Genomic DNA, 24,948 nt, shown 5'->3' on the forward strand with positions numbered 1-24,948 from the left:
ATGACCTGACTGTCACACCGGTTTCCGGTGCCATGAAGAAAAAAAAATACTTTTATCTCCTTAAATATATAAAGAGAACCTGTGCCCTTGTAAATTCGAACATTCCTCCCCGAGCCTGTTAGAACGTCAATTTGCACACCTGACATATGACGTAATTTCTTTCTCTTTTGTTCATTCTCGCATTATAATGTACAATGATATTCAATGAAATGTACACCCTCTGAAACTGAGTAACATTTCTTTGCTGTCAAGATGTACGGTTGCGCAAGTGAAAGAATACATTGCATCTTAGTGAACCGAGCATTAGCCCCGATCTCCATTGAAGCATTAAATTGCAACCATCTTCCCATCAATTAAAGTCAATCAACGCGCATTAACCCCTGATATTAATGATTCCCCCTTTTCTCTGAAACATGAAATAGTCGCATCTCTTTGAAATTTATGATAATGAGCAAAATTAGTAACTACCACAACATGTAATGAACCTTGAAATGTTTGTTTGTTTTGTTTTGTTTTGTTTTTTCCAATTTTCATACGAAATGTCATTTGTTTAAACTGTTATATCCTAACATCAATATTAGGGACAAGCAAGCAAACAAAATATGCACCTGTCTACGATGTGACGCAATTGCTGTTGTAGGGTGAAGAGCCAATGCTGAATTTCCGATGTTGGGAGAAACCCGATTAAAATAAGTTTTGCAGCATTATGCGAGATACGGTCGCTGAAGTATGAATGGGGACAGCAGGATGACCGCATGCGCAGTGGAGATATTTGTGGCCAAGACGGCTGTGTGTAAACAGCGTACATGCAAATGTTATCGGCGCGCAAGTCGGAGAAAAAGAGACGTCGAGAAATGACGAATGACTCTCACAAATTGTAAAGTTTGGTCTCAGGGGAGACACCAAAAAGCGGCTTATGGTTTTGGGTGAATTTCGAACCAACTTTGTTTGGTGACCTCCGACTAGAGCAATATTACTTCAAGTTCGGTGGCTGTACGAAACGACTTTCTTCGGGTAAGTAGTTCATTGTTGAGATTTTGAAAGTTAAAAAAACATCTGGTAGAAGTTTTCTGAAAACTCTCCGTGTCAAATGACAGTGAAATCATAAGTAACATGAATATTTCGGGTAAGCGTAGGAGACAAACAAATTAAACTAAGTTACATTAATTGGAAAGTCGCAGGCGAGATCTTTACTGTTACCGTTGGTGACGACATAGTTATTTTTGTGCAAACAGTGTAAGGACCCCTTTATGAGTTATCGCAAGTGTACCCACAGTTCTGTCACTTGCATGTAATAAAAACGTTTTTCATTTCATGTGTCAGTGACTAGGTTTGTTTATGTTATTGTATAATTCTTGTCGTAAAATCCATAAGAATTTTTGTGATTGTCTCTGTTGATACTATTGCCCGTCCTGGAACAATTACGGAATCTACAAATGACCTCGTTTCTCGCAGCGATCTGTACGTATATACCATGCGGCCTTTTCCTTTTCAAGGCAACTCGTAGTCGACCGAGCGTTAACAAAGACCGATCAGCGTGGTAACGCCTGGCAATGCAAATAGTGACTTTCTTCAGAAGTTGAGCTGTTTAAAGACGCGTCCGTGACCTCAGAAGGACCAATAATTCTAGCGCAAAAATGTGCCATTGTTTGAAATTCGATGTCAGTGTGCTTCACGGTCACTGTTATCAAAGTTTGGACGCTATCACAACCATTTAGAGTCTAATTGGACAAGATAAGCGTACGTTAAAAGGCAGAGTATATATGAGAACGACTTGTCCTGAAAGATTGCACCATAACTGTTGATGAAGCTTTTAAAAAATCATTTATCGTCGTTTGTTGCTCATTTGAAAGCCTCATTTTGTCATTTCGGAAATCATCTAAATAGAGAGCAACTGGTTCAATTCAACTGTTTGAAATTTATAACCCGCCGCCCACCTAATACTTTATGCAAAAAAATTTTTTAACGTCATGAAAAACCATGTCACAAGGATTTTATCGAACAGGGAAGAATGGAAAATGTCCTGGTGTCTCATCAGCTTATGGAGACATTCTGATATAACGACATTGTTTAGTCGTGCAATAAAAATGAAGTTGACGAACTCAAGTTGAACGTGTAGCTCAAACGTATAGTTATATTTCAGTTATGACTGCGGCCATCTACAGACACAAATAAACTTGTCGTCCGTATACGGATTGTATTAACCCGTGCTTTTCAGACATCATGTCCAAAATTTCATCATCGATCTTTGAAGCAAGAAAACAGCATTGATACATGTTCATTTATCGCACAGTATTGCGAGATGGTAGCTATATAGGGGTGATAAAGTATCCAATATGGCTGCCCTTCAGTGGGTGTACGGTACTTTGTGTATAACGCTCCAGTGGAATCACGGTTGTTTGTTGAAAAGGGACTTTTATGGGGACAGTCTACAAAGGTCAGGGTAGGAACTATTGCCGGGCGTGCCATGACCCCAAAAGTTATTGCAGGGCGTGTCATGACCCTTAGTGTATGTCATAGCTTTTCATGTGAATAACAATAGTATCGCCATAACGACCACACCAAACAGACAGACCTTCAAACTGGCTTTATGAGTGACAAAGGATAGTTTAGAGTCGGATGATTTGTGATCTCGAGTGTTTGTGAACTGAGCGTCGCGGTTCTTGAACCGTCACCCTATATGCGAACTTCTGTTGTCTATCTTGACAGCGATTTAGAAGAAACGCCTAGAGAAGGCGATTAAGTTGAAATGTCAGACGTCAAGAAACCAGATCAACAACTTGTATTTTCCGCTTGCACAAAGTTTAGCCGTTATGCTAACTAAAGGTCGCGAACAAATCTCATCGTCTTAGAACTGATACATATAATTCAGTTTAAGGGGGTACGCTTCAAGAGCGAAGTGCGGCTTTAAACTGCATAGACTGTAACTGGTGATCGACTTTACGACATTTTTGTCCTGTTTGCAAAACACGGCTTCTTGTTTTCAGCCAAAAATCAAGTGAAATTGTTATTATTCGATTGTCAGCATAGAAAACATTTAAGTGTAATCTCCCGCTTTACGTAATGCTACTAAATATAGCTGCATGCGCGTGTCATCGGACACTGCTACTTGAAATGCGGACAAACTTAGCCAGTGTTGCATGCGTGGCTATTGTTGCAGACCGTAGTCTGAGGAGTAAATACGTCTTTTAGTATTCATTGTTACACAATAACTCGCCTACACCGGTATCATGTTCGTTTTTCTTGCACGCGTAATTTACAACAGTGTAATCTGAGAATGCGAACAAATATTTATGTTTGCATGAGCGAACAGTGACGCCATTTGCCAACCGAAAGAGAATCCATTTGTCAACAATAAATTGTACAGGATGTATTAGTTGGAGAGCTAGGTTAAAGATTTGATGTATTTTAGAGGAAGAAAATACACATGCTGTCTGGATTGATAATAATACATGAAAAGATTATCATAGTTATTGGTAGACTTCATTTTTTTAAAGCGAACAGCATGCCCAAACGTACCTGCAACGTTGACACATTACTGTACGAGTTTGCTCGAAAAGAAATATTAAATTACTTGGGAATGACACGAAACCCTCGATATTTAAATTACTATACAGTCCAAACTGATCGATTGAAAATGAATGTATTTTTTTGCCAGAATGAATATCACTAAAAATATATTTTTATTTTAATAATTTGCAGCCTTGACGAGTTTTATCTAGAGTCCCTACTCTACCTCAATGTTTTCACTGATCCTATTCTCGATTCTGCTGACGTCATTGATGTCATCATGTACAGGTAAATGGCGTTTTCTAATGAATGTTAAGAATTGAAATCGGTGAGGGCAAATAGTTTTTGTTGCTGAGTGATTTTGTAGTCGATGAAAAGCGAATATTGTATTCTAGTAAGACTTCTATATAAAATGTTTTCAGTCATAATCCCTGCAATGTGTTGACTATTCATTCCGACATATATATATATATATATATATATATATATATATATATATATATATATATATATATATATATATATATATATCATATTATTAAGACCCTAAATTTGAACACTGCTTTGTTTGCATTCGGCTTATCTTTTCCCTCCCTGTATTTCGAAGAAAAACATAATTGATTTTTCCACATTAGGATAACAGCAATATAGAATTTCTAATATTGGTAAATTTGTGGTAGTTTGTTTCTTTAGAAGCAAAATTTTGCATGGTAGCCCTGTCTTTATACTTTATTTTAAAAGAGAATGGCTTAAAGCTGCATCGAGTCGAGGCAAATTTGATCAAACGGTATTGTGTAGAATGCGCCGTATAATTGAAAGACTTTTCTTTGAGTCATACCTGAAATGTACAAGTCGTCATGTAAAATATACGTAACAAAGTAAACGCACAGTAAATGTAAGCCTTGCTTGATTTTACAACGATAGTATTTCAAGTTCGCCGTCGCTGGTTACTATAGCAATTTTTAAGTTTGACGCCAGCGGCCCAAAAAAAGATGATCTGGGACGAATTAAAATGTATGACATTGCTTATACTGTGGGTTGGTCACCCTTACAATGAACAATGGGAATTGCAAAGAACGAATCCATTTTAATTTCTAATACGCGGTTATTTCATAGGTCAGCAACAGAGTATTATCACCAGCCCAGACGACACTGTTGCACCAATCGGTGGAACGGTGACTCTTTCTTGTGTCGCTGTCAACAAAACAGGTCATTTGCTATGGTTACACAATGACGATCGGGTGATATCTAAAGACGATCGCATTCTAGCTGCAGACGATCGGTGAGTATAACGATTTCAAGTCATGTCTAAGAGAAACGTCATTATTTACGGCCTGGGGGTCGGAGGAATGTGAGGGGGTCACTCAAAAATTGAAAACTTCAAGAGGGATTGCTCAAAATGTGAAGAGGAAGAAGGGGGTCACTCAATTTTTTGGTCTAAATAAATTGAAACACCTCTCAGATGGCACCATCACACACTTCAATTTCTCAAAATTTTCGATGCGACTGCTCCCCCCCCTCTCTTGGGGTGGTCTAACAATTTTAGTAGGAAAAAATTAATTGAAGACATCTCTCAGATTTCAGGAAACTGCTCCATTGTACACATTAAACACTAAAAATTTTTCACAGGATGTAGGACAAAACTGAACTTTTTTGAATTCATCCTTTATTATCACAGAAACATGTGTTTGTAAATACCAAAAAATGAGGTATCGTCATTGTTTGGCTGTTGAATATTGTGACTCAAACATGTAACAATGATCATGCAAAAAAATGTAAAAAAAAACATCAGTGTTCAATGTCATTTTCAAACAATTTTACCGAGTGCGAAACAAATTGAAACACCCCTCAGATAGCACCATTGCACACATCAATTTCTCAAAATTTTCGATTTTGAGAGGGGGCCCCGCTCTCGTGCTCTCCTCCTATGATGTGTTCTAACAGTTTTACAAATTTAAAAGTACAAAAAACAAACAAATTAAAACACCTCTGAGATTGCACCAGACTGCACCATTGCACATATCAATTTCTCAAAACTGTCCACGTAAGATAAGGGACACCCCCTTTGACACTTTTCCCTTCAGCCTCTTGCGTGTTTTCCCCACTGTACTTTCAAATTCCGCCCAGTCAGATATTCTGGTGAAAACCCTGTCATGATACCCAGCAAAATTAAACAATGCTATATGGTTTGATACTGGTTATAGCGTATCTTTTATATCTGTATTTTGTTGTCCTTTGAATTTCATTTTGTTGGTTTCACCTTGTTCAACCGTCATGAGATAACCGATGATAATCTAGCAGGGGCCGACAGGGTATATCAGTATTTGAAAGGTCTTCCGACTATTGGTGAATTTTTGTCATTTTACAAATACATGTATTAGTGTATTGGTATTTAACTTTTCTAAGTGGGGGGGGGGGTCAGTCAAAATGTTTGGGTTAGAGAGGGTGATTACTCAAATTCATCATCGTTGGCAGGGGTCACTCGAAATTTCGGAGTTTCCCTGAAATTCCTCCAACCCCCATCCCCACCCCCCCACCCCCACCCCAGGAAATAATGACGTCTTCGGTGTAGCAGTGATTTACTTGTAAGTTCTCTTTACTCAGCACGAGTACTGAGGCCCGGTTGGTGTTTTCAAACCTGTTTCATTTCCAGATATGAAATTGTTGGTGGTGATGGCGACAGTGACGAGTACAGCCTAAAGATACACAATTTAACAGCTTCAGACCAGGGTACGTACCGATGTCTGTTGACGAAGTCAGACAACCATGGCCAGGTTATTCCAGACGCCGCTCAGCTGACAATTGGTAAGCAGTGCATCAATTCTGTCTACACATGAGTATGTATGTATGTATGTATGTATGTATGTATGTATGTATGTATGTATGTATGTATGTATGTATGTATGTATGTATGTATGTATGTATGTATGTATGTATGTATGTGTGTATGTATGTATGTATGTATGTATGTATGTATGTATGTATGTATGTGTATCGTATATGGTTGTGTGTGTATCAGTGTGTGTCTGAGTGGGTCGATGTTTGTTGAATGGTATCAACGGGGGACAACACGGAGAAGGTCTACATCGGACTCACTGATAACACCTTCAAGACGCGCTTCGCTAATCACATGCAATCATTCCGTTATGAAAGGTATCGGCACTGCACGGAGCTTTCCAAGTCTGGTCCTTGAAACAAAAGAACCAGGTCTTTGACATTTCGTGGTTAATTATTAATGACAAAGCATCAAGTTACTCTAACATAAACAAGCGATATAATCTATGTGTATCAGAAAAGCTGCACATTATCAATGCTGACAATTCTACGCTGTTAAACAAACGCTCGGAGTTGGTTTCAAAATGTCTCCACCAAAACAAAATTTATTTATCGAATTTTAACACCACCTACAGATAGAATGATACGTCCCAAGAATACATATATAAGACTGTCAAGCAAAGAATTCTTTCACTTCTTCTTTCTGATGATTGTAGGATTCATGAAACTTAAGTAACAGATATCATTACTCTGTGCATGAAGTAATTTTGTATTATTATTTATAACGCTCTGCTTTAGCATCGAGCACTGTAAGTTCCCACGAGGACATCTGTATACTTATATATATATATATATATATATATATATATATATATATATATATATATATATATATATATTCAATTAAAATATTTTATGCATATTTCAGTATACACAGAATTGCAGACGTTCATAAAGACACCTACTTCTATTACAACCACTGTTGGATTCAACGTTACGTTCGAATGCGCAGTCGCCAACAAAGTAGGTACATTGATTTGGTTCATCGACAGCAACCCCGTCAGCGCAGACGAACGTGTTGTCGCCAATGACAACAGGTACAGTATAGTCGTAGGACAGTCACAGCTACAGTACAACTTGCAAATCGAGCAAGTCGTCGCGGAGGATTCTGGGCTATATCAATGCGTGGTCACTGAAGCTGATAATAATCCCCGAATCGAGTCCAGTGTGGTGAGGCTGACAGTAAATGGTAAGTTCAGTAATCATTATATTTTGAAGATTCAAAAAATTACAGACAGTGCTCTTGATATGCTGAGGTGTGAGGAAGAAGTCTTTGTCAAAGAGGTATGCAACCGTATAGCGAACGTTTAACACTGAATGGCTGCACCTTTCAGCGACTGACTGCGGCACTGCGATAGGCATCATTTTCAACTCATCTAAACTTCAGTGTATACTTCGCATACAGGAATTTCTTGTCAGTGTGTACTTACTTCAATGCGCAGTATCTGTAACCCTTGAACAGATTTACATCGTAGTGTCGTTCTTCAGACTAATGCAATCCTTAATTTCTGCTAAGACAAAGTTGAAGTGTGAATCGTTAGCTTTGCCAACAAGATGCATTGAAATTGTATGATGTGTTATTGTTGAATAGTGTATTCTTATCAGGTCTTAAATTTATTATGGACAATACAATGGGATGTTATGCATTCGATGTTAGGCATTTCAAAAACAGTTGTGAGAGTAGAACAAGAAATACTGAAAGCGAAGATGGAATAACATTTGCCATTAATATAGTGCGCGACTCAAATTTGCAAAAATATTGCTTAAAACTATCCTAAATAAAACTTTAGCCATTCTTTAAATGTCTAATTGAAAGACTTTTCTTTACTAAGTCATATTTTAAGTGTGCATATTGTCGGGGTACAAGTGCGAATCCGAAGTATAGTGTACTAGAGAAACAATTATTTAACATTTACCGATACTTCCAGTCAAATTCAAAATGGCCGCCAACACTGTGTTAAATCTTTGTGGAAAAATATCTTTTTGACTTTCACGAAAAGTAAGAAGTGGAAAATTCCACTGCATCAATAGCTTCAAAATGAAATAAGTGGTCAACCAAAAATAAATTGTAAAAAAAAAAAACGAGAGTTCGAATGATTGTCTCCGTGGATATTCTACCTTACCGTGAAGCGGTCTACGACCGCTGAACTTAAGGTAGTATGCACCTCGAAAGTGAAAGACTTAAACTTAAAATTTGCTCAAATTTTCCTCAAGGACTCTTTCCAGCATTCTCTTTCAAGAATCAACAATAAAAATCGGGGGAGGGGACACGTGCAAATTTTGATACTAGAGGAACGAATACCAAAAATTGACCGATATTGGAAATTCAAAATGGCCGCCATCCCTGTGTTAACTCTATGGTGAAAAATAATATTTTTCGATTTTGGAAAAACTATTAAAGACGGTGAATTTTTTTCTTATATCAAGACCTTTAAAATGAATCCCTAAAGTAGTAGATCAGAGAAGAATTGTAAAAATGTCTGAATGTCTGTTCGCGTAGGCATTCTATCTTATAGGGTTTTCTTTTATGCTTTCAGCTTCAAGTTTACAATCATTCTTGGTTGAACCAGGCAATGTGATTCTCTTAGAAGGCAGCAACCACACCTTAGAGTGCTCTGTCAGTGACAAGGAAGGTGTTGTCATTTGGCAAAAAGATGGCGAACCTTTAAACAGTGATTACATTCTGAACAGTGGCGTCTCTAGTAACATTTATGAAGTAGAGGCGACAACCAATGTTGGCGTGGAATATAACTTAATTATAAAGAGTGTGACGTCAGAAGAAGCAGGCACGTACACATGTACGGTTACTGCAGCTGGAAGTTCAAGTTACTTGATGTCGAGGGCAGCAACTGTCATTGTTATTCAAGGTAAGTTCTTGCTCAACTTTGTTTGCATGCGTCTAGCTGAAACGTTTGAGAGCTTTGATGCAGTTGACCTTGTTCTTGTCGTTGCTGTTGTTGTGGTGGCTGTGGTGTTAGTGCTGGTAGTGGTGGTGGTGGTGATGATGATGATGATGATCATGACGATCATGATGATGATGTTAATGATGATGATGATGATGATGATGATGATGGTGGTGGTGATGGTAGTGGAGAAGTCTAATGTAGTTCTGTACAGACAGTTACAACCGTGCTCAAACTTGCGCCTAATTCTTTGAATTTCAAAATTACATTTTGACGTGTCGCATTGCCAGTGTACATGACATAAAGGCAAATATATGATGCCAAACATTTATGAGGAAAAATAACGCTCATTGCATTTCATTACCAGAGCAAACTATCTCCCAATCACCGACGTCACGAGCTGGAAAACCGGGAGACAACATTACCTTACAGTGCGAGACAAGACACAAAGTTGGATATCTGGAATGGTACAGAAGTCAAGACAATCAACAAAGTCTTGAGAAGATCAGCACAGACACAGATGTGGAAACAGCATTCTCAGACAGGTCAGTGCCAATGGTAGAATGCCATGGTCGAGTAAAAAGTCAGTTTGTCATGAAGTGAATCTTTCTAGCGTCAGTCCAAAATATCGAAAAATGGACAAGTCAACTGTAGCTGACAGTGTTTGCCTCAACGAAGTCGTACCTGCATAAAATACATTCAAGTTAATTTTTTTTGTGTTATCAAACTTAGATATTCAATCGTCGGTAATCAAGCCAACGGTGAGTACATCCTAGAGATACGCAACTTACAGTACAGCGACGCTGGTCAGTATTCATGTCATTTGACCGAAGAGGGCGTACAGGGACAGGTGTGGTCGTCACCGGCTGAGTTGACGGTCATAGGTAAGTTATGATATTTTTTTGATTGAAATAATTAATGAATCAATTAGGCTTATTCGGTATGTTCTCTTCGCCTCAAGGTCTTTGCGAAAAATACTCCACAACAAAACAAACGGTGACCCTTATACAGCATGGAATGTTATGCTGGAATTAATAAGTTTGAATCATACCATCCACTCTTTAAACCCTTTCACCACCATGGTTTGTCCCAAATCCATTGTTTTCTATGGTAAAGTTGGACCTGTACACAGGGAACTGGGGGTGAAAGGGTTAAAGCACAAAGAAAAAGTAGGCGCCTATGCACAGCAAAAAATATAATTGTTCCTGTGATAGGCCCTGTACAGACCCTGACACAACCCTGTGGCACAGGTTTGTGTCAGCAAAGACGTCCCATTGCTCTGACAGGGGCTGATGTGCAGGTCTGTATCCAGGGCTGTGGGGACAGGAGTGTGTACAATGATGTGGACAAAGTGATGTGACAGGGCCTGAAATTTCCGCCTCTCTCAACACTGTATTTACAGGACTGTACACCGCAATGTGAATACAGACCTGTAACAGGGTCAACAATTTTTAATGTGCACACAACTATGCCTGAATTCATTTTTGTCAACACAATTAGCCTGTTTTCCTGAAAATATACACCCCTGAAATCTGACAAATTTTCAGACCCTGTAACAGGCCCTGTAAATTCAACACTGACGCACCACTGTTTGTACACCAGTATTTCAGTCATGTGGTCACAGCACTGGATACACTCAGAAATTGCATCACTGTATACATTCCTGTAATACCAGGCCTGATACAGACCTGTTCATACACCCCTGATATCTGACCAATTTTACGGGTCCTGTAACAGAGGTTATTTCTTAGGGACTGTTACAGGTACTGATCCGACCTGTTACAGGCATGTATTAAAATCTGCCTGTAGTGTTCTTGCTTTATATTTAAGATCCATTTTAGGGATTTGTACAGCATTTTCAAAAGGTCCGGTATCGAAAATGTTTGATCTCGTATTTTGTATATGTATAATAATTGTGACGCTGACAACCCATCCCGATGAAGAATACTAGCATCACCTAAATTTGTGTTCAAGTTCACTCTTACCTAACAGTCCAAAATGTTGTAATTGGTATACTGCGATTACTGAAAGTATTAAAAGTCTTTCATGGTCACTGCCACATTCAAAAGATACATCTTATTACAGACTGATTTTTGCTTGCAGACTCTATTCAGCAATCATTCTTGGTCGAACCGTCAAGTGCCAGTGTCCTGGAAGACGACGATCACACCTTACAGTGCTCTGTCAGTGACAAGGAAGGTGTTGTCATTTGGCAAAAAGATGGCGAACCTTTAAACAGTGATTACATTCTGAACAGTGGCGTCTCTGGTAACATTTATCAAGTAGAGGCGCCAACCAATGTTGGCGTGGAATATAACTTAATTATAAAGAGTGTGACGTCAGAAGAAGCAGGCACGTACACATGTACGGTTACTGCAGCTGGAAGTTCAAGTTACTTGGTGTCCAGTCCTGCCATTGTCAGTGTTATTCGCAGTAAGTTGTTGTTCAGTTTTGCATGTAAATGATGATGATGATGATGAAGATGATGATAATGATGATGATGATGATGATGATGATGCTGATGATGATGATGATGAGATGTTGGAGATGGTAGTGGAGATCTTGGATATGATGATAGGAGTGGTGGTGGGGATGATATTAATAACAACAGTTATTGTAACTGCAATCCATTCAAAAAAAATCTTTCAACTTTCGATATATAGATCAAGAATGAAAAATCTATGTCAGTTTTACACTGATATTATGACTTAAACCTGAGTCTAACTCAACGCCTGGCTTCCTGGGGTAATTAATCACTTCGACATTTGTGACAAAAATGATTTCAACAGGAAAAAGTCATCTTCTATGAATTTTGTCGCCAGAGCAAACAATATCACGATCACCGACGTCACGTGTTGGAAGACCAGGAGAGAGCATTACATTGCAGTGCGTGACACAAGACAAAGTTGGGCATCTAGAATGGTATCAAAGCCAACAAGGGAACCGTGTGAAGATCAGCTCAGACACAAGTGTGGAGACGACATTCTCAGACAGGTATGAGTCGCTGGTAGCTGCAATAATTATAGCCACCAGGGCTACAATTATTGGAGAACAAACATTCAGGAGTCAAGAGGGTTGTTAAGCAAATAAAAGTTATGCCAAGAGAAGAGCATTGTTTGATGGGTGAGATCACTTTACTCTTGAAGGAGACCTAGAAGTATGTCAAACTCTGCTACTAGTCACTCGTGTTCCCTCCATGAGTTGTCACTTGTTAACGAGGAAAATACTGGCGTCGCTTTACCGCAACAGTCAGTTGAATCATTTATGTTTAATTTTGCATTACTCTATTAAACTTAGATATTCAATTATCGGCGATCAAGTCAACGGAGAGTACATCCTGGAAATCCGAAACTTACAGTACAGCGATGCTGGTCAGTATTCATGTCATTTGACCGAAGAGGGAGTGCAGGAAGAGGTGTGGTCGTCAACGGCTGAGTTGACAGTCATGATCACAGGTGAGATGGCTATAAGGACAATTCATTATCTAGTTCTCACCATAAAGTTCGATCGGGATTTAACTCAAGGCAGATTTACATAAAGAACTACTGTTGTTTTATGTCATTTTTCACGTAAAAACGCCTTCTTTCATCATGAAGCTGTCATTTCCCTATTTTGCATCAAACGACTTTTTTAACGTCATCGATATCTATGTCTAGGTAGAGCACTGTCTGTGCAGATTATGATCTGTTGTCTTGTTCGTTCTGAAAAATAAGCATTGAAGTATGAAAGTCAACAAGCTTATCTTCACATGCTAGGAATTTATAGGTAATCTAGGCTACACTATTTGATTTTTCAGCCACCGAACCACCATCAGACGACTCCCCAGTTTGCCAAATAGAAACGAGAAACGACACCATGTATCTTGGTGATACTGTACTCTTTACTTGCGAGTTCCAAGGCGTTGGATCGCTGCCAGGTCTACAGTGGAGTAAAGACGAGCAACCAATACAACAAATGAACATGGAATCACCGACCGGGGTCAAAGTTGGATTTCAACTTTCTGTCAGCGAGAACGAGGGCGGTGTGACCTACACGTGCACTGCTAGCCATGCCACATTTAGTGAACCAAAAACGTGTCACGTGGGTCCATTGAAAATAGGTAGGTGACTACAAAACCAGTGAAGGATAACAATAAATACGAGATAGAAGACTTTCGTTTGCTCTCCGTACTATTTTTCTCAACGATTGTTGTGCACTGCATACATTTTGCCAACTGTAAGTTGCTAAAATGTGATCTATTGACTTCGCTCCGACCCCATTCGGATTTACCAGTGTTTGAAAACCATCATCGATAAAGTTGAAAGTCATTTTATCGTTCTTCTTCTTTGTCGTTGTTTTGAATGCGCATGTACACAGTCTCTATCATGGCTTTGACGAATGTCAGTTGTATGAGTAGTGTCCTGGTTGCCAAATGCCTTTTTGTGTAAGTGTAATTACAGCTCGTTGCTTGGATACTACAAATCGTGAAAGTAATGCATATTATGATCCATAAAGTGAATGTTCACTGAAAGACCACATTTGAATAAAAATACACAAAAGCCTGGCACGACTGAAGATTAGTGCACATGGACGTTTCGTTTTAATTGTTAGTAGGGAATCTACTCATATGATCACTCTTTTAGAACCCTCTGAAAATTCCTTTTAATTCGCGATAAACGGTGTGTCCACTAATATTCAGTCTTGCCAACGACCTATTTTCACTTTTAAGATGAAAACTATCGAAAGGGTTAAGAGAGTAGCCATATTCCACATTATATGAACAAATCTACAACAGCATTGTTTTTTTCATATTTTAGTTTCGCTGTCATTGCAATAAAGGCAGGCAAAATTGATATTTCTAGGCCCTTGCACAGTGACTGTCTTATCAAAGCCATATTATGAGTTTTCGACGTTACAATTTTACATTTGTGATTTTCTCTTTGATTGTCACACTAGAATGGATCAAAACGTCTCCAAAAAGCGCCACAGTCTTTCCATACGGTACAGTAACTCTGGAATGTCAGATTGGCCGGAAAATCGGAAGTGTCGTTTGGTACAAGGATGAAGTGGCGATCACTAGCGACACGACAGTAACCAATGGCAACAGCCGATACCTGGTAACGGGCGATCGTACCAACAAAGAATACAATTTGCTTATAAACGACATCCAAGCTGAGGACGCAGGGTACTATCAGTGTGGTATGGTCAAGTCGACAAGAAGAAGACGAAAGCGAAGTGTGGAGGGTCGATCTGAGTCGGCGTATCTCCACGTTGATAGTAAGATTTTACATCTTTAAGTAGTCTTGAATCGGTGTGCTGTTTGCTATTTTGACCTCAGACAGTCACGCCTCTTATCTTCTGTCGGGTCAGGCTGGAGGTCAAAGATTTTACTGGTGGAACTAACGCATCAACAAAGCACTGACTAATTAATTGATTGGTTGATTGATTGATTGATTGATTTGCGAAATAAAAGGTTGATTCGGAAAAGTCCAAGAATAAAACCGACAGTTGTCAGTACAATGTTGCCCTGTGCGTATATAATTCTGCAGGCCCACTGCAATTAAACCTGTGAGCAGAACGTCATGTTCTGTAATATTAATATTAATACTGTGGTTGTGATACAACGATCACGGTTAGTTTGAAATACACTGAAAGTCGGGTAAGTTTTGGGAAAGCTTTCAATATCAAGGCATTCATTCCGGTGGCATGTCCTCGCCCGATTGGTAATTTTGAATGAATGTAGATCGAACAGAAATACAAGACTGGATTTCAAAACAATGTCATGTTCGTGGGGTGGCATTGTGTTGTGGTTTGTCCTGATATGCGTGTATTTTCTATTAGAATCCAATTAATAGTTGGACGCATTGACGTTGAGATGCATCATATCTGAGTATGTCATTTTTTTCTCAGCCACGACCCCACATCTGTACATGGTGCCAGCTGATCGAGTGTCACGTGAAGGTTACAGCGTGGAAATCAAATGCGCCATCGTCAACAAGGAAGTAAACTCTCAGTTGCTATGGTACCAAGACGACATTTTGATAAGCACTGATCGTGATGTTGAAGAAGGTTATAGCAACAGGTATGTCACTTTGACATAATTAATGTATGAAGCGCAACATAGGTCTGTAAGGGTATTCATTGATGCAAAATATATCATTGAGCGATGTTTAAGTATGTAAATTTATGACGACTCATTTTGAATGTTGCAAATTGATATTTAGCCTGCCTTGGTACATTATCATAGTAGCATTATGTCTTTTTAGATCTCTAACAGGTTTCACACTCCAAACTCCCAATATCCACCTATCTTTCTCATTCGTTGAAAGCCAGTGGCAGGCACCACTACCAACGGGACAAGTTTCCACCTACTTATTTTGGGGGGTCTCACCATTTCTTAAAGTATACAACTGTACTTGCATGCTACATAAAGTCAAAAACAACAATATTGATACATCAATCAAAGACACTTGATCATTCAAGTTGTCCTAATGGTGCAAGCCATTATTCTTGTGATAGTTTAGCTTTCAAAGTCGGCTTGACAGGGTTTTAGTCATTTCTTTTCATTTATACTTTGTGATAGATTCTCCATAACTGGAAATGAAGATAGAGGAGAGTATTTCTTGAATATACGACCGGCGATGAAAAATGACGCCGGGGTCTACAAATGCCAGTCAACCGGAAGTCAATCAAAATCATCGCTTCCGGTGCAACTGACGTTACGAGGTACGTCATAAACAACCAATAAACCCTGGCGTCAATGCGATTCGGTAGATAAAATCCTAAAATTGCCAGTCAAATTTAGATGTTTACAGAAGATAATTCTTAAACATTAGACACACATGAAAACATTATAAAATAGTACAATCAGAGAGAATAAGAGGAGAGAGAGGGGGAGGGGCGACCATTGGCCATTCACAGTCATATATTATGTTAAAGGGATATAGTCGTCGGAACTGCGCCTGTGCGAGTTTCTTGTTTACAAACAATGTATCTCGTGCACGATATCAAGATGCACGCCATCATCATAGCAGCAACATATAAATTATACGATGATAGATTATGACAGACATGTTTTAACTGTCATCAATCACCATTGTGCCTTGGATACATTATTGCCAGTTGTATGGGTCCCATACGACCTTTGAGCGCAGTTCCGACTATCCCTTTAATTAGCTTGGCTCATAGAAAACAAATTATAAGATTCATTTACGCTTGTTCACGTTTTCTTTCTGAACCGTGAATCAAAACAAATCCGAGATGAGATTTTGACCATGAAAAGGAAACCAGTTTTCCAAATAAGTGAACAGTGATGAAAGTCAAGGACACCATCAACCGCATACAAAATCATCTAATGTGCTTTTACAGCGAAAACGGAGTCAGCGTGGACTCTCTGTTGTGTCGGGCAACAAAATAAACGCAGCCACAGACGTTTTTTCAGACAGAACACCCAAACTAAATGTCATCAAATGCACACCGCCTATTCAATAAATCCCACAAATCAAACAAAAGATTCAATTTGTATTCTTATTGTTACAAAATGTTCTTCATGGCCAGTTGAGAATAAAACCAAAAATACGGTAGATTGTGTACATAAAGAGCTTGAACGGCGCGGTATCTCGTTTCCTGCGTCTGCATCTACGCAAACTTCAATCGAGGTGGTAGCTTCAGTGAAACGGGGAAATACGGCTAGTTTTCAATCGGATTCGAACCCACAACATACGGCATCAGTCGCCTAGCTGAGAGGCCACAGACAGAACCGCTCGGCTAAATCTCCACTCCCAAAAAAGAGTGGTTCAGTTGTTACATTTTTCTGACTGAGACCGCTCAACACGTTGTAGAGTTCGTGAAGCACTCACGCACGCATGCTCACTATCATACATCGCACATACACACTTTATCAAAGCGAAGAAACGAATTTCATCGCTTTAACTGGGCGAAGTATCAACCGAACAAACATCGCATCAAGTGGCTCAATATAGACTGCTGCCATCGAAATGCCACTGTATTATACACCTTATCTATATTATTTGATGCCACCTTCATCACCGTACGGCGTCTATTACAAACGTCCAGACGAAATTCCGACGACAGCGAGCTCACCGTCGACTGTTTGATCGACACCTCTACCCCCAGGGACTATCCGTACCAGTGTCGGGTCCGTAGTGTGTTTTTCCATTGACGCTATCCTTTTAGCGTCAGCTAAAGACAGAAAACCCTTGGTTCAGTTTGTGAGGTTGATAAAATCATCGATAGTATTGAAATTTAGATTTTTTTCAATTATTTTGTTCAAGACATGGATATATTTGTCTTACACATCCATGACGAAATCAACACGTTCAAAAAAGTAAGTCCTGGTAACGCTAGCACGCCTTTTCAATAGAAAAGATTTCATGACATTTGCTACATTGTCTGTATGTTTTGTCTGTAAAAAACGTCAGTGGCTGCGTTTATTTTGTCGCGCGACACAACAGAGAGTCCACGCTGACTCCGTTTTCGCTTTAATGTGTTTTTGTTGAGACACTAACTCGTGTGTTACTAGACTCTCATTTGTATTGCCACCTGTAGATGCCAAGCCTCCAGGTTTGGACTACCCAGCATGCAGCGGTCCATCCGAAGATGAATTGCAAACTGGCAGCAATGTGACAATAACATGCACATCACGTGGTGGGGACCCCATGCCAACATTGGTATGGCAACATGACAATGATCAACTCGTGCCTGATTTCACAGTCTATGGCCACCAGTCCGTTTCAGTATCGCTACAACTAGTGTTGACCTCTGACCTCCAAGGAGCTACTTTCACGTGTTCGTCGGATCACGTGACTTTCGCGCAGCCAAAAGAGTGCACGATTGGTCCCTTAAACGTCATAGGTAAGTGAAAGGTTTTTGCGAGTGCTGTGTTTGGCCGATTGATTCTTAACAACGCACTTTTAATATATCTTAGCGTTTCACTCCCCGACACAATTTTCGATTTTTCAGCCGAATCATGGCTTAAATACTGTAGGAATGAATACTGCGCATGTGCAATGATCCAGAAAAATAGGATGTAATGTCTTTGTTATAATTATCTGTTATTGACATGTAGTCATTTGAGACGTGATCGGCGGGGTCACATTGGAAGAAAAAATGCATCTTTTTGCTATTGTGTTCACCGATACGACACGTGTTATCCGTCTCAGATAAATCTGGTAGTGTTTAGATGTTTCAGATACACAGATACCCCGAAGACAAAATGTACGTGTAGTAATGACGAAATCTCTCAAAACGATTTTTAAACCTTTATTGATCTCCGCCTTGCATATTATTTTCTTCCGCAGAGGAGAAGCATCCAGACTGGCAAGCCCTGGTTATTGGCTTATCCGTCATGGCTTTTGTTCTGCTCGTTATTGTCATCGTTATCATAGTGATGAAATGCGCCAAAGTTTGCAAATGTACTTCAGCCAAGAAAGGTAGGCAGGCATTGTTACCCACCAGTATTTTATGTAACATGCAAAAGTGTCGATGCCTGACGTGTTGATTCTTTCTTCTTTCTTTCTTCTTCTTTCTTCTTTCTTTTCCTAGTATTTCAGTCATGTGGTCGCAGCACTGGATACACTCAGAAGTTACACCACTGTATACATTCCTTTAACACCATGCCTGTTACAGACCTGTTCATACACACCTGATACCTGACCACTTTTACAGGTCCTGTAACAGAGGTCATTTCTTAGGGACTGTTACAGGTACTGGCCCAGGCCCTGTTACAGGCATGTACTGAAATCTGCCTGTAGTTTCTTGCTTTTCATTCTTCTATTTCCCAGAGTATGTTTAAATACAAAGTATTCCAGCCTTGTCAACACAATGCATTGTATACAATGCGAAGTCTACAATGTACAATGTTGCTAGCCCTAACTAAGATTCATATGCCAAAGTTTACATTTTGAAACTCACGCGCATACAGCCTTGCGTTTGTTAACGAACTGAACGGTTGCCATTTCGACACTTTGACAGTGCAACAAAAAAGCTTTGTATGTTGCAAACCGATGTGTTCATGCCATTTTGTCATTCTGAATTCCAGGCTGGAAATAAAGACACTTTCAAATATATCGGCCTGACTATTACAATGATCACGTTGGTATCAATAAAACTGAAACCCGTTTGACTCGCAAGTTTCTTTGCTGTTCTTTTCAATCATTGTCGAATTCGATCCGTTTCCTCTCAGGGACGTTTACGTAACGTAAGGTTACATATTTTGATATAACCGTAGAAAAAATATAAGTTCAGATTTCAACCAAAACCAGTGTCTCCAAAAATTACCCACAATCGTTAGTGTTAATTTAAATAAATGGATTCGTCTCTCACGACTTTTTTGTTAACAGTTGAAGAAGATGAAGTCACTGTTGTCAGAGTCGATCCTGAGAGAATCGACAGTCACAGCGCCAACACAGGCGATTCTGCGGTGCTGAATAACTTAGACAAGCCGGGCAAGGCTAACAAGGACACCTTTCTGTACAGCAAGGCTGCCGATACGGTTGGCCCTCAGCAGCCAAGAACTTTCTACCCGCATCACACAGAGGGTTACGAATACAACGACGAGAAGTCCGACAAGTCAGCGAAAGCAAAACGCAGGCTGCATAACAGGAACGTCGTCGTGCCGCAAAATGTTGAAGACACGCCCGCCAAGGCATTTATACCGACAGAGGCAACAGTTGCTGGGAAACAAGGCGAAGAAGAGATTGATAAAGACGACAGGCGCGTTGACGACAGAAAGGTAGATGATCGTGAGACGTCCGGTAGATTTTCTGACGACGATGTCAGCAACGGGTCGGGCGATGTGAGTTACGCTGATAGCTATGAGGATAAACGTGGTGGAAGACGTCAAAGCGACAGCTACGACGATGAGGGCTATCGAAGGCCTTACAGTGACGACGAAGACAATTCAAGACGAAGAAGAAACAGCGGAGAGTATGACGATGGATCTCACAGACGGCGTTACAGCGACGATTACGACGAAGACTCTTACACAGAAAGTTATAGCGACGATGATGATTATTACTCCGATCGAAGACGATACAGCGACGAATACGACGATCGAAGACAATACAGCGACGAATACGATGATCCGCGGCGATACGATGAACGACGACGATACAGCGACGATGGCGACAGACGACGACTATACAGTGACGACGACGACGAATCACGGCGATATAGTGACGACTACGACGACGAATCCTATCACAAACGATACAGTGACAGCTACGACGAAGATTCGCGCCGAACACCTTACAGTGACGATTTCTCCGATTACTCTGACCGAAGGCGTCACGATCAACGGTACTCAGCCAATCGCATTTCAGACTCTCACGGTCATTATGCAGAAAATGACCGTCACGATCAGGAAAGACACGGCCGATACAGACGTGACCACAAAGCCCACAGACAACACTCCGATGATGATAGAAATCGTAGACCTGGTCACAGAAGTTCATCAGATCGCCATGGCAACAGACGTGATCGTGGAGTTTACCGATCTGACGGTAAAGGTAGCAGGGACTATAATGTAGACAGAAAGGAGCGCCCAACAACTGGTAGGAGAGACGCCCGCACAGACCGGGACGCCGGGCAGGAGAAGCATGCGCATTTTGAAGACGAACGCGAGTCAAACAGGAGAAGCGGTAGAAAAGTGGCTGAACATACTGATCCTCAGGGTGAACGTGGTGTTCGTGACCATGTCGAGGTCGAGTACGCCACCGTGCAGAAAAACAAAGTTGCGCGAGATGCGATCAAGACTTCACATGAAACACGTCCCTCTGAACGTGAAACGTTGACACTGAACAGAGACAATGCGAAACAACATCGGGGTAACGACGCTGATGTTCTAGTAAGCAAACATCGAGGCGATAAAACAGACTCGGAAGAGGGCGAGAAATCCGAACACAGCAAAAGATCAGCCTCTCCCGCAGACGATGCTGGAACTTCTCGTCCTGAAGCAACAGCCAACGATGACATTGGGGAGTCTTCTCACCTTAACAGGGGAGGCGATGACGACATAGAGATGAAAGAAATGCCATCAACCAAAGATGATAAGCGACAAAGTCGGTCACGCAAAAAGAAATCCAAGAAAAAGAAGAAGAAGAAAGACAAGAGAAGTAGCTCATCCAGCTCTTCATCAGACTCAAGTAGCGATGAAGAAATCAAAAAGAAAAAGAAGAAAAAGAAAAAACGTGAATCGTCGAGTTCTTCTTCTGAGTCAAGTAGTGACGTGGAAGATGAAAATCGCGCCAAATCAAAACACAAGTCAGACTCAGAGAAAATAGACGCGTCCGATGGAAAAAGGACGAAACATAGATCGAAATCACGTGACAGCAAAGACGAGACCAAAACGAGACAACGTGATGGCGAAAACGAAGACAAATCTGAATCGCGTGACATGGAGGCAGAGGCCGCGAATGAGCGAATGTCAGGTTCTGGAGAAAAGCCGAAGAAGAAGAAGAGGAAGAAGAAACATTCTTCAAAATCACGTGACAACGATGAAGGCAGAGCAGATAGTCGTGGAGAGTCAGCTGTTCGAGAAACTGAAGGCGATGACGTCATGGCGGCACGTGACAACAACGATGCGAATGCAACTGAAGGGCCACTTAATGACGTCACCGGAGGTACAACCTTCAGCGTAGTAAATGAAACTGACGACCGAGACCAAGAAACTGTGGTGGCAACAGCAAATGACGGCATCACAAGTGGTAGCCATGGCGATAAGAAACATAAGGTAAGACACAGTGAATTCAGGAACATGATAGACAAGCATCCGATATTGAATATACAGGGTATTAAAGATAGTCTTTCAATTTGGTAATGGCCTGTCATGTACCACGATTATCACGCCAGGACGCATCACTTACCAATGCTTGTCACAGATCAATGACATCTGAACATTGAAAGATGCAAAGAAACTATCAGCATTATATACTACACCTTTTTAGCTTTGATCAAAACAATCTCTGACTACTATATTCGTAGAAAGAGATACTGTATCTTGTCATGTACAATACGTCATGATGACACAAATCACGCTATGTAAGAATTGTTCTCTGAATTAAGTTGTGTACAGGATTTACATTTTTTGTTTGTTCTTTATTGTTGTAAAGTTTGTCTCGTGTATCCTTGCTTAATTGTGTATGGTTAGTTGTTTACTCTTTCTTTGTTTTGATCCAATAAACAGCTTTTTAGCTGTCTAAAATAAAGTAAACAACAACAACAGCAAAAACAACAACAACAACAACAATATACATCGTCGTCATCATTTTGATTTCATTTGATTGATGCCATTCTACCAGATCAGGTAACTCGTGATTCCTGTGTCTATATCCTACTGTATGAGAAATCCATAACATCATGTGACAATGGTTTAGAATTATGTTAGTGTTTTTTATCTTTTCTTCTCTGATGCAGAAATCCAAGAAGAAGAGGAAAAAGAAGGGAAAAGATTTGGATGAATTGCCCGAAGAAAGCAACATTGATCAACAATGATATTTACAAGAAACAGATCAACAAAAATTTACAAATTAGCTATGATACCTTAAATCACGGATACTCTACCCCAACCGTGCTTAGCTGAACATCTCATTACTGAAAGACTTCATGGATAAAGACACTTTTTAATTGCCGAAAAGTACGCTTGAGAGCGTTAACGGATACTTACTGCAACCATGCTTAACATCTCAACAGTGAAAGGCTGTTCATCGTTTAAGACAGATTTTTAATTGCCGAAAAGGATGGTGGACAAATATAAATGAATAAATTTAACTAAATGTTAACTAAAAGAACACACTTAAAGAGTACATGTCGGACAAATATTGTTACTACAGAAATGTGATAGAATTCTGAACTAGTACATTGTGAAGTACGTTTCAGTAAGTAATTATCACAAAAAGCAGTACTATTTTGTCTTTTCGATGAGCAGGGTGTAAAAATATACATTGGTCGTTTAGTAGTATGAAATTTAGTCGGTCGAGGTAGAACGACTTCCAATCTTCAGCAACAACTTGTATAACAAACCACCCATTACCGTCCATGCTTTAAAAGTCATTTACAAGTTCTCATTGAAATACTAGAAACTCCTTTGTTTTTAATTTATGAAGAATTGAATTTGCTGTAAATTGTCTGACTGGCTATTGGTGGTCATTAATGAAAGAAGTATTTATGTTTCATTTATATAATTCAACATGTAACTATTTGTATACAATGTAAACTTGTTTGTAAACTTTTTTGTAAATTTACACTTTTACAGGAAGAAAATATGGTAATCTGTTTCATAATTGTATTTTGACGATTTGAATTATTTTCACAAACGTCACTGTAATATCGATTTCTGTATAATATCTTAAATATAATATAATATATGATTATAAAACCAGGACGCTATATGCTATAAATATAGTGTAGGAATTTGCTAGTCTCACGTTTCAAAAAAGTGAATTTTTGAAATAGATTTTCAACTTTTGCCTCAAAGCTTATATCTCACATTTGCTGTAAAAAAGTTTTTGTCGAGTCGTTTTTTCAACAACAAAGTCAGGAAACAAAAAGCCCTAGAAAGTGATGATTTTTTGACATAGTGATATAAATTTTATGAACTCGCGAGCTTTAATTTAATTATGAAGCCTAATTGATAATAAAAACTTTTGATTTAACACCCACAGTACAGAAAGTGTAAGTCATGCTATTTTCAGTTATTCTGTATTTTTCAAATTACACCATCATGTTTAGTTGTCGCATCAATTGTGCATGTATTTATAGAACGAATTATTTCCACGTTCACGATCTCAGTATTTGTTAAATATTTCTACAGTGTTCTGTTTATAACTTGAGAGTCTGGGAAATTGGATGAGGTGATATCTTCGGATGTTATTAAAATCTCATATTTATAATATGTTGAGTGTGGCATCGACATTTCCCAGAGGTACGATTGCTTGGCTTTGGCGCTGTTTTCCAGATTCTCAATGTCGCCAAAACTGCGCATGTGCAGCATGGTGGTAAATGCCAATCAGTCAACCAGCTACTTATACTATGTACATGTAGTTGATTTCTTGTGGTCGCATTAAGTAGGCAGACTGCTAGCCCATCGAACTAATATCATGCTGTCGCATTAAGTAGGTAGTCTGCTAGCTCATCAAACTAAATAGCATCCTGTAACCTTTGAACTGTGTTTTACCGGAGAATCTATTTTAACAGAAATTTCACTGCTCACGTGACCTAGTAGTGTAACAGGTAGAATATCATATATTGAACATTTTAGTTAGTTTAGTTGTAGGAAATAACTTGTGTACTAAATACCGTACAAAATCATAAAGCATGTTGTAATAGCATAGAAATACTGTTCAGTCTTTATTGTGCAGAGCCACGAAAATTGCCATGGTTACCAGCGAAAATGCCAAAAGCTAGTCTGCATACAGTGTCTTCGTTTACCTGTCCCTTCTTTCGACATTTTGATTTATAATGCGTTTTTTAAAAAGATTCGGATAGTGAGTCCTCTTATTCACTAGATTTGACATGATTAAAGCTGAACGGTTTTGTATAATGTCTGTAACCAGGGGACGACAAAGGCGACGCACAGACACTGGCGCCATTGGAGCCCGCGGCACTTTTTTCCTGCACCCTGGTCCGTACAACCGCAGTACCATCTGACATAATTTACACAACCAACTGTATCTTCACGTAACAAGCCAACTATGAAATGCGC

General features: G+C 39.6%; 1 protein-coding gene across 1 annotated transcript; it reads left to right on the top strand.

Moving 5' to 3' along the window:
• Positions 1-777: 777 nt before the first annotated feature.
• LOC139129647 (uncharacterized) lies at positions 778-24,136 on the top strand. Its single transcript, XM_070695312.1, has 19 exons — positions 778-1,014; positions 3,703-3,798; positions 4,627-4,792; positions 6,164-6,315; positions 7,214-7,534; positions 8,883-9,212; positions 9,616-9,793; positions 9,981-10,132; positions 11,352-11,681; positions 12,071-12,242; positions 12,546-12,703; positions 13,045-13,347; positions 14,184-14,504; positions 15,138-15,309; positions 15,811-15,953; positions 17,796-18,101; positions 18,548-18,679; positions 19,589-21,978; positions 22,662-24,136. The coding sequence occupies exons 2-19, from the start codon at positions 3,741-3,743 to the stop codon at positions 22,737-22,739; spliced, it is 5,862 nt and encodes a 1,953-aa protein (XP_070551413.1). The 5' UTR covers positions 778-1,014; positions 3,703-3,740; the 3' UTR covers positions 22,740-24,136.
• The last annotated feature ends 812 nt before the right edge of the window (positions 24,137-24,948 follow it).

The sequence above is a fragment of the Ptychodera flava genome, chromosome 3 (assembly GCF_041260155.1).
Source record: "Ptychodera flava strain L36383 chromosome 3, AS_Pfla_20210202, whole genome shotgun sequence".
NCBI classification, from domain to species: Eukaryota; Metazoa; Hemichordata; class Enteropneusta; family Ptychoderidae; genus Ptychodera; species Ptychodera flava.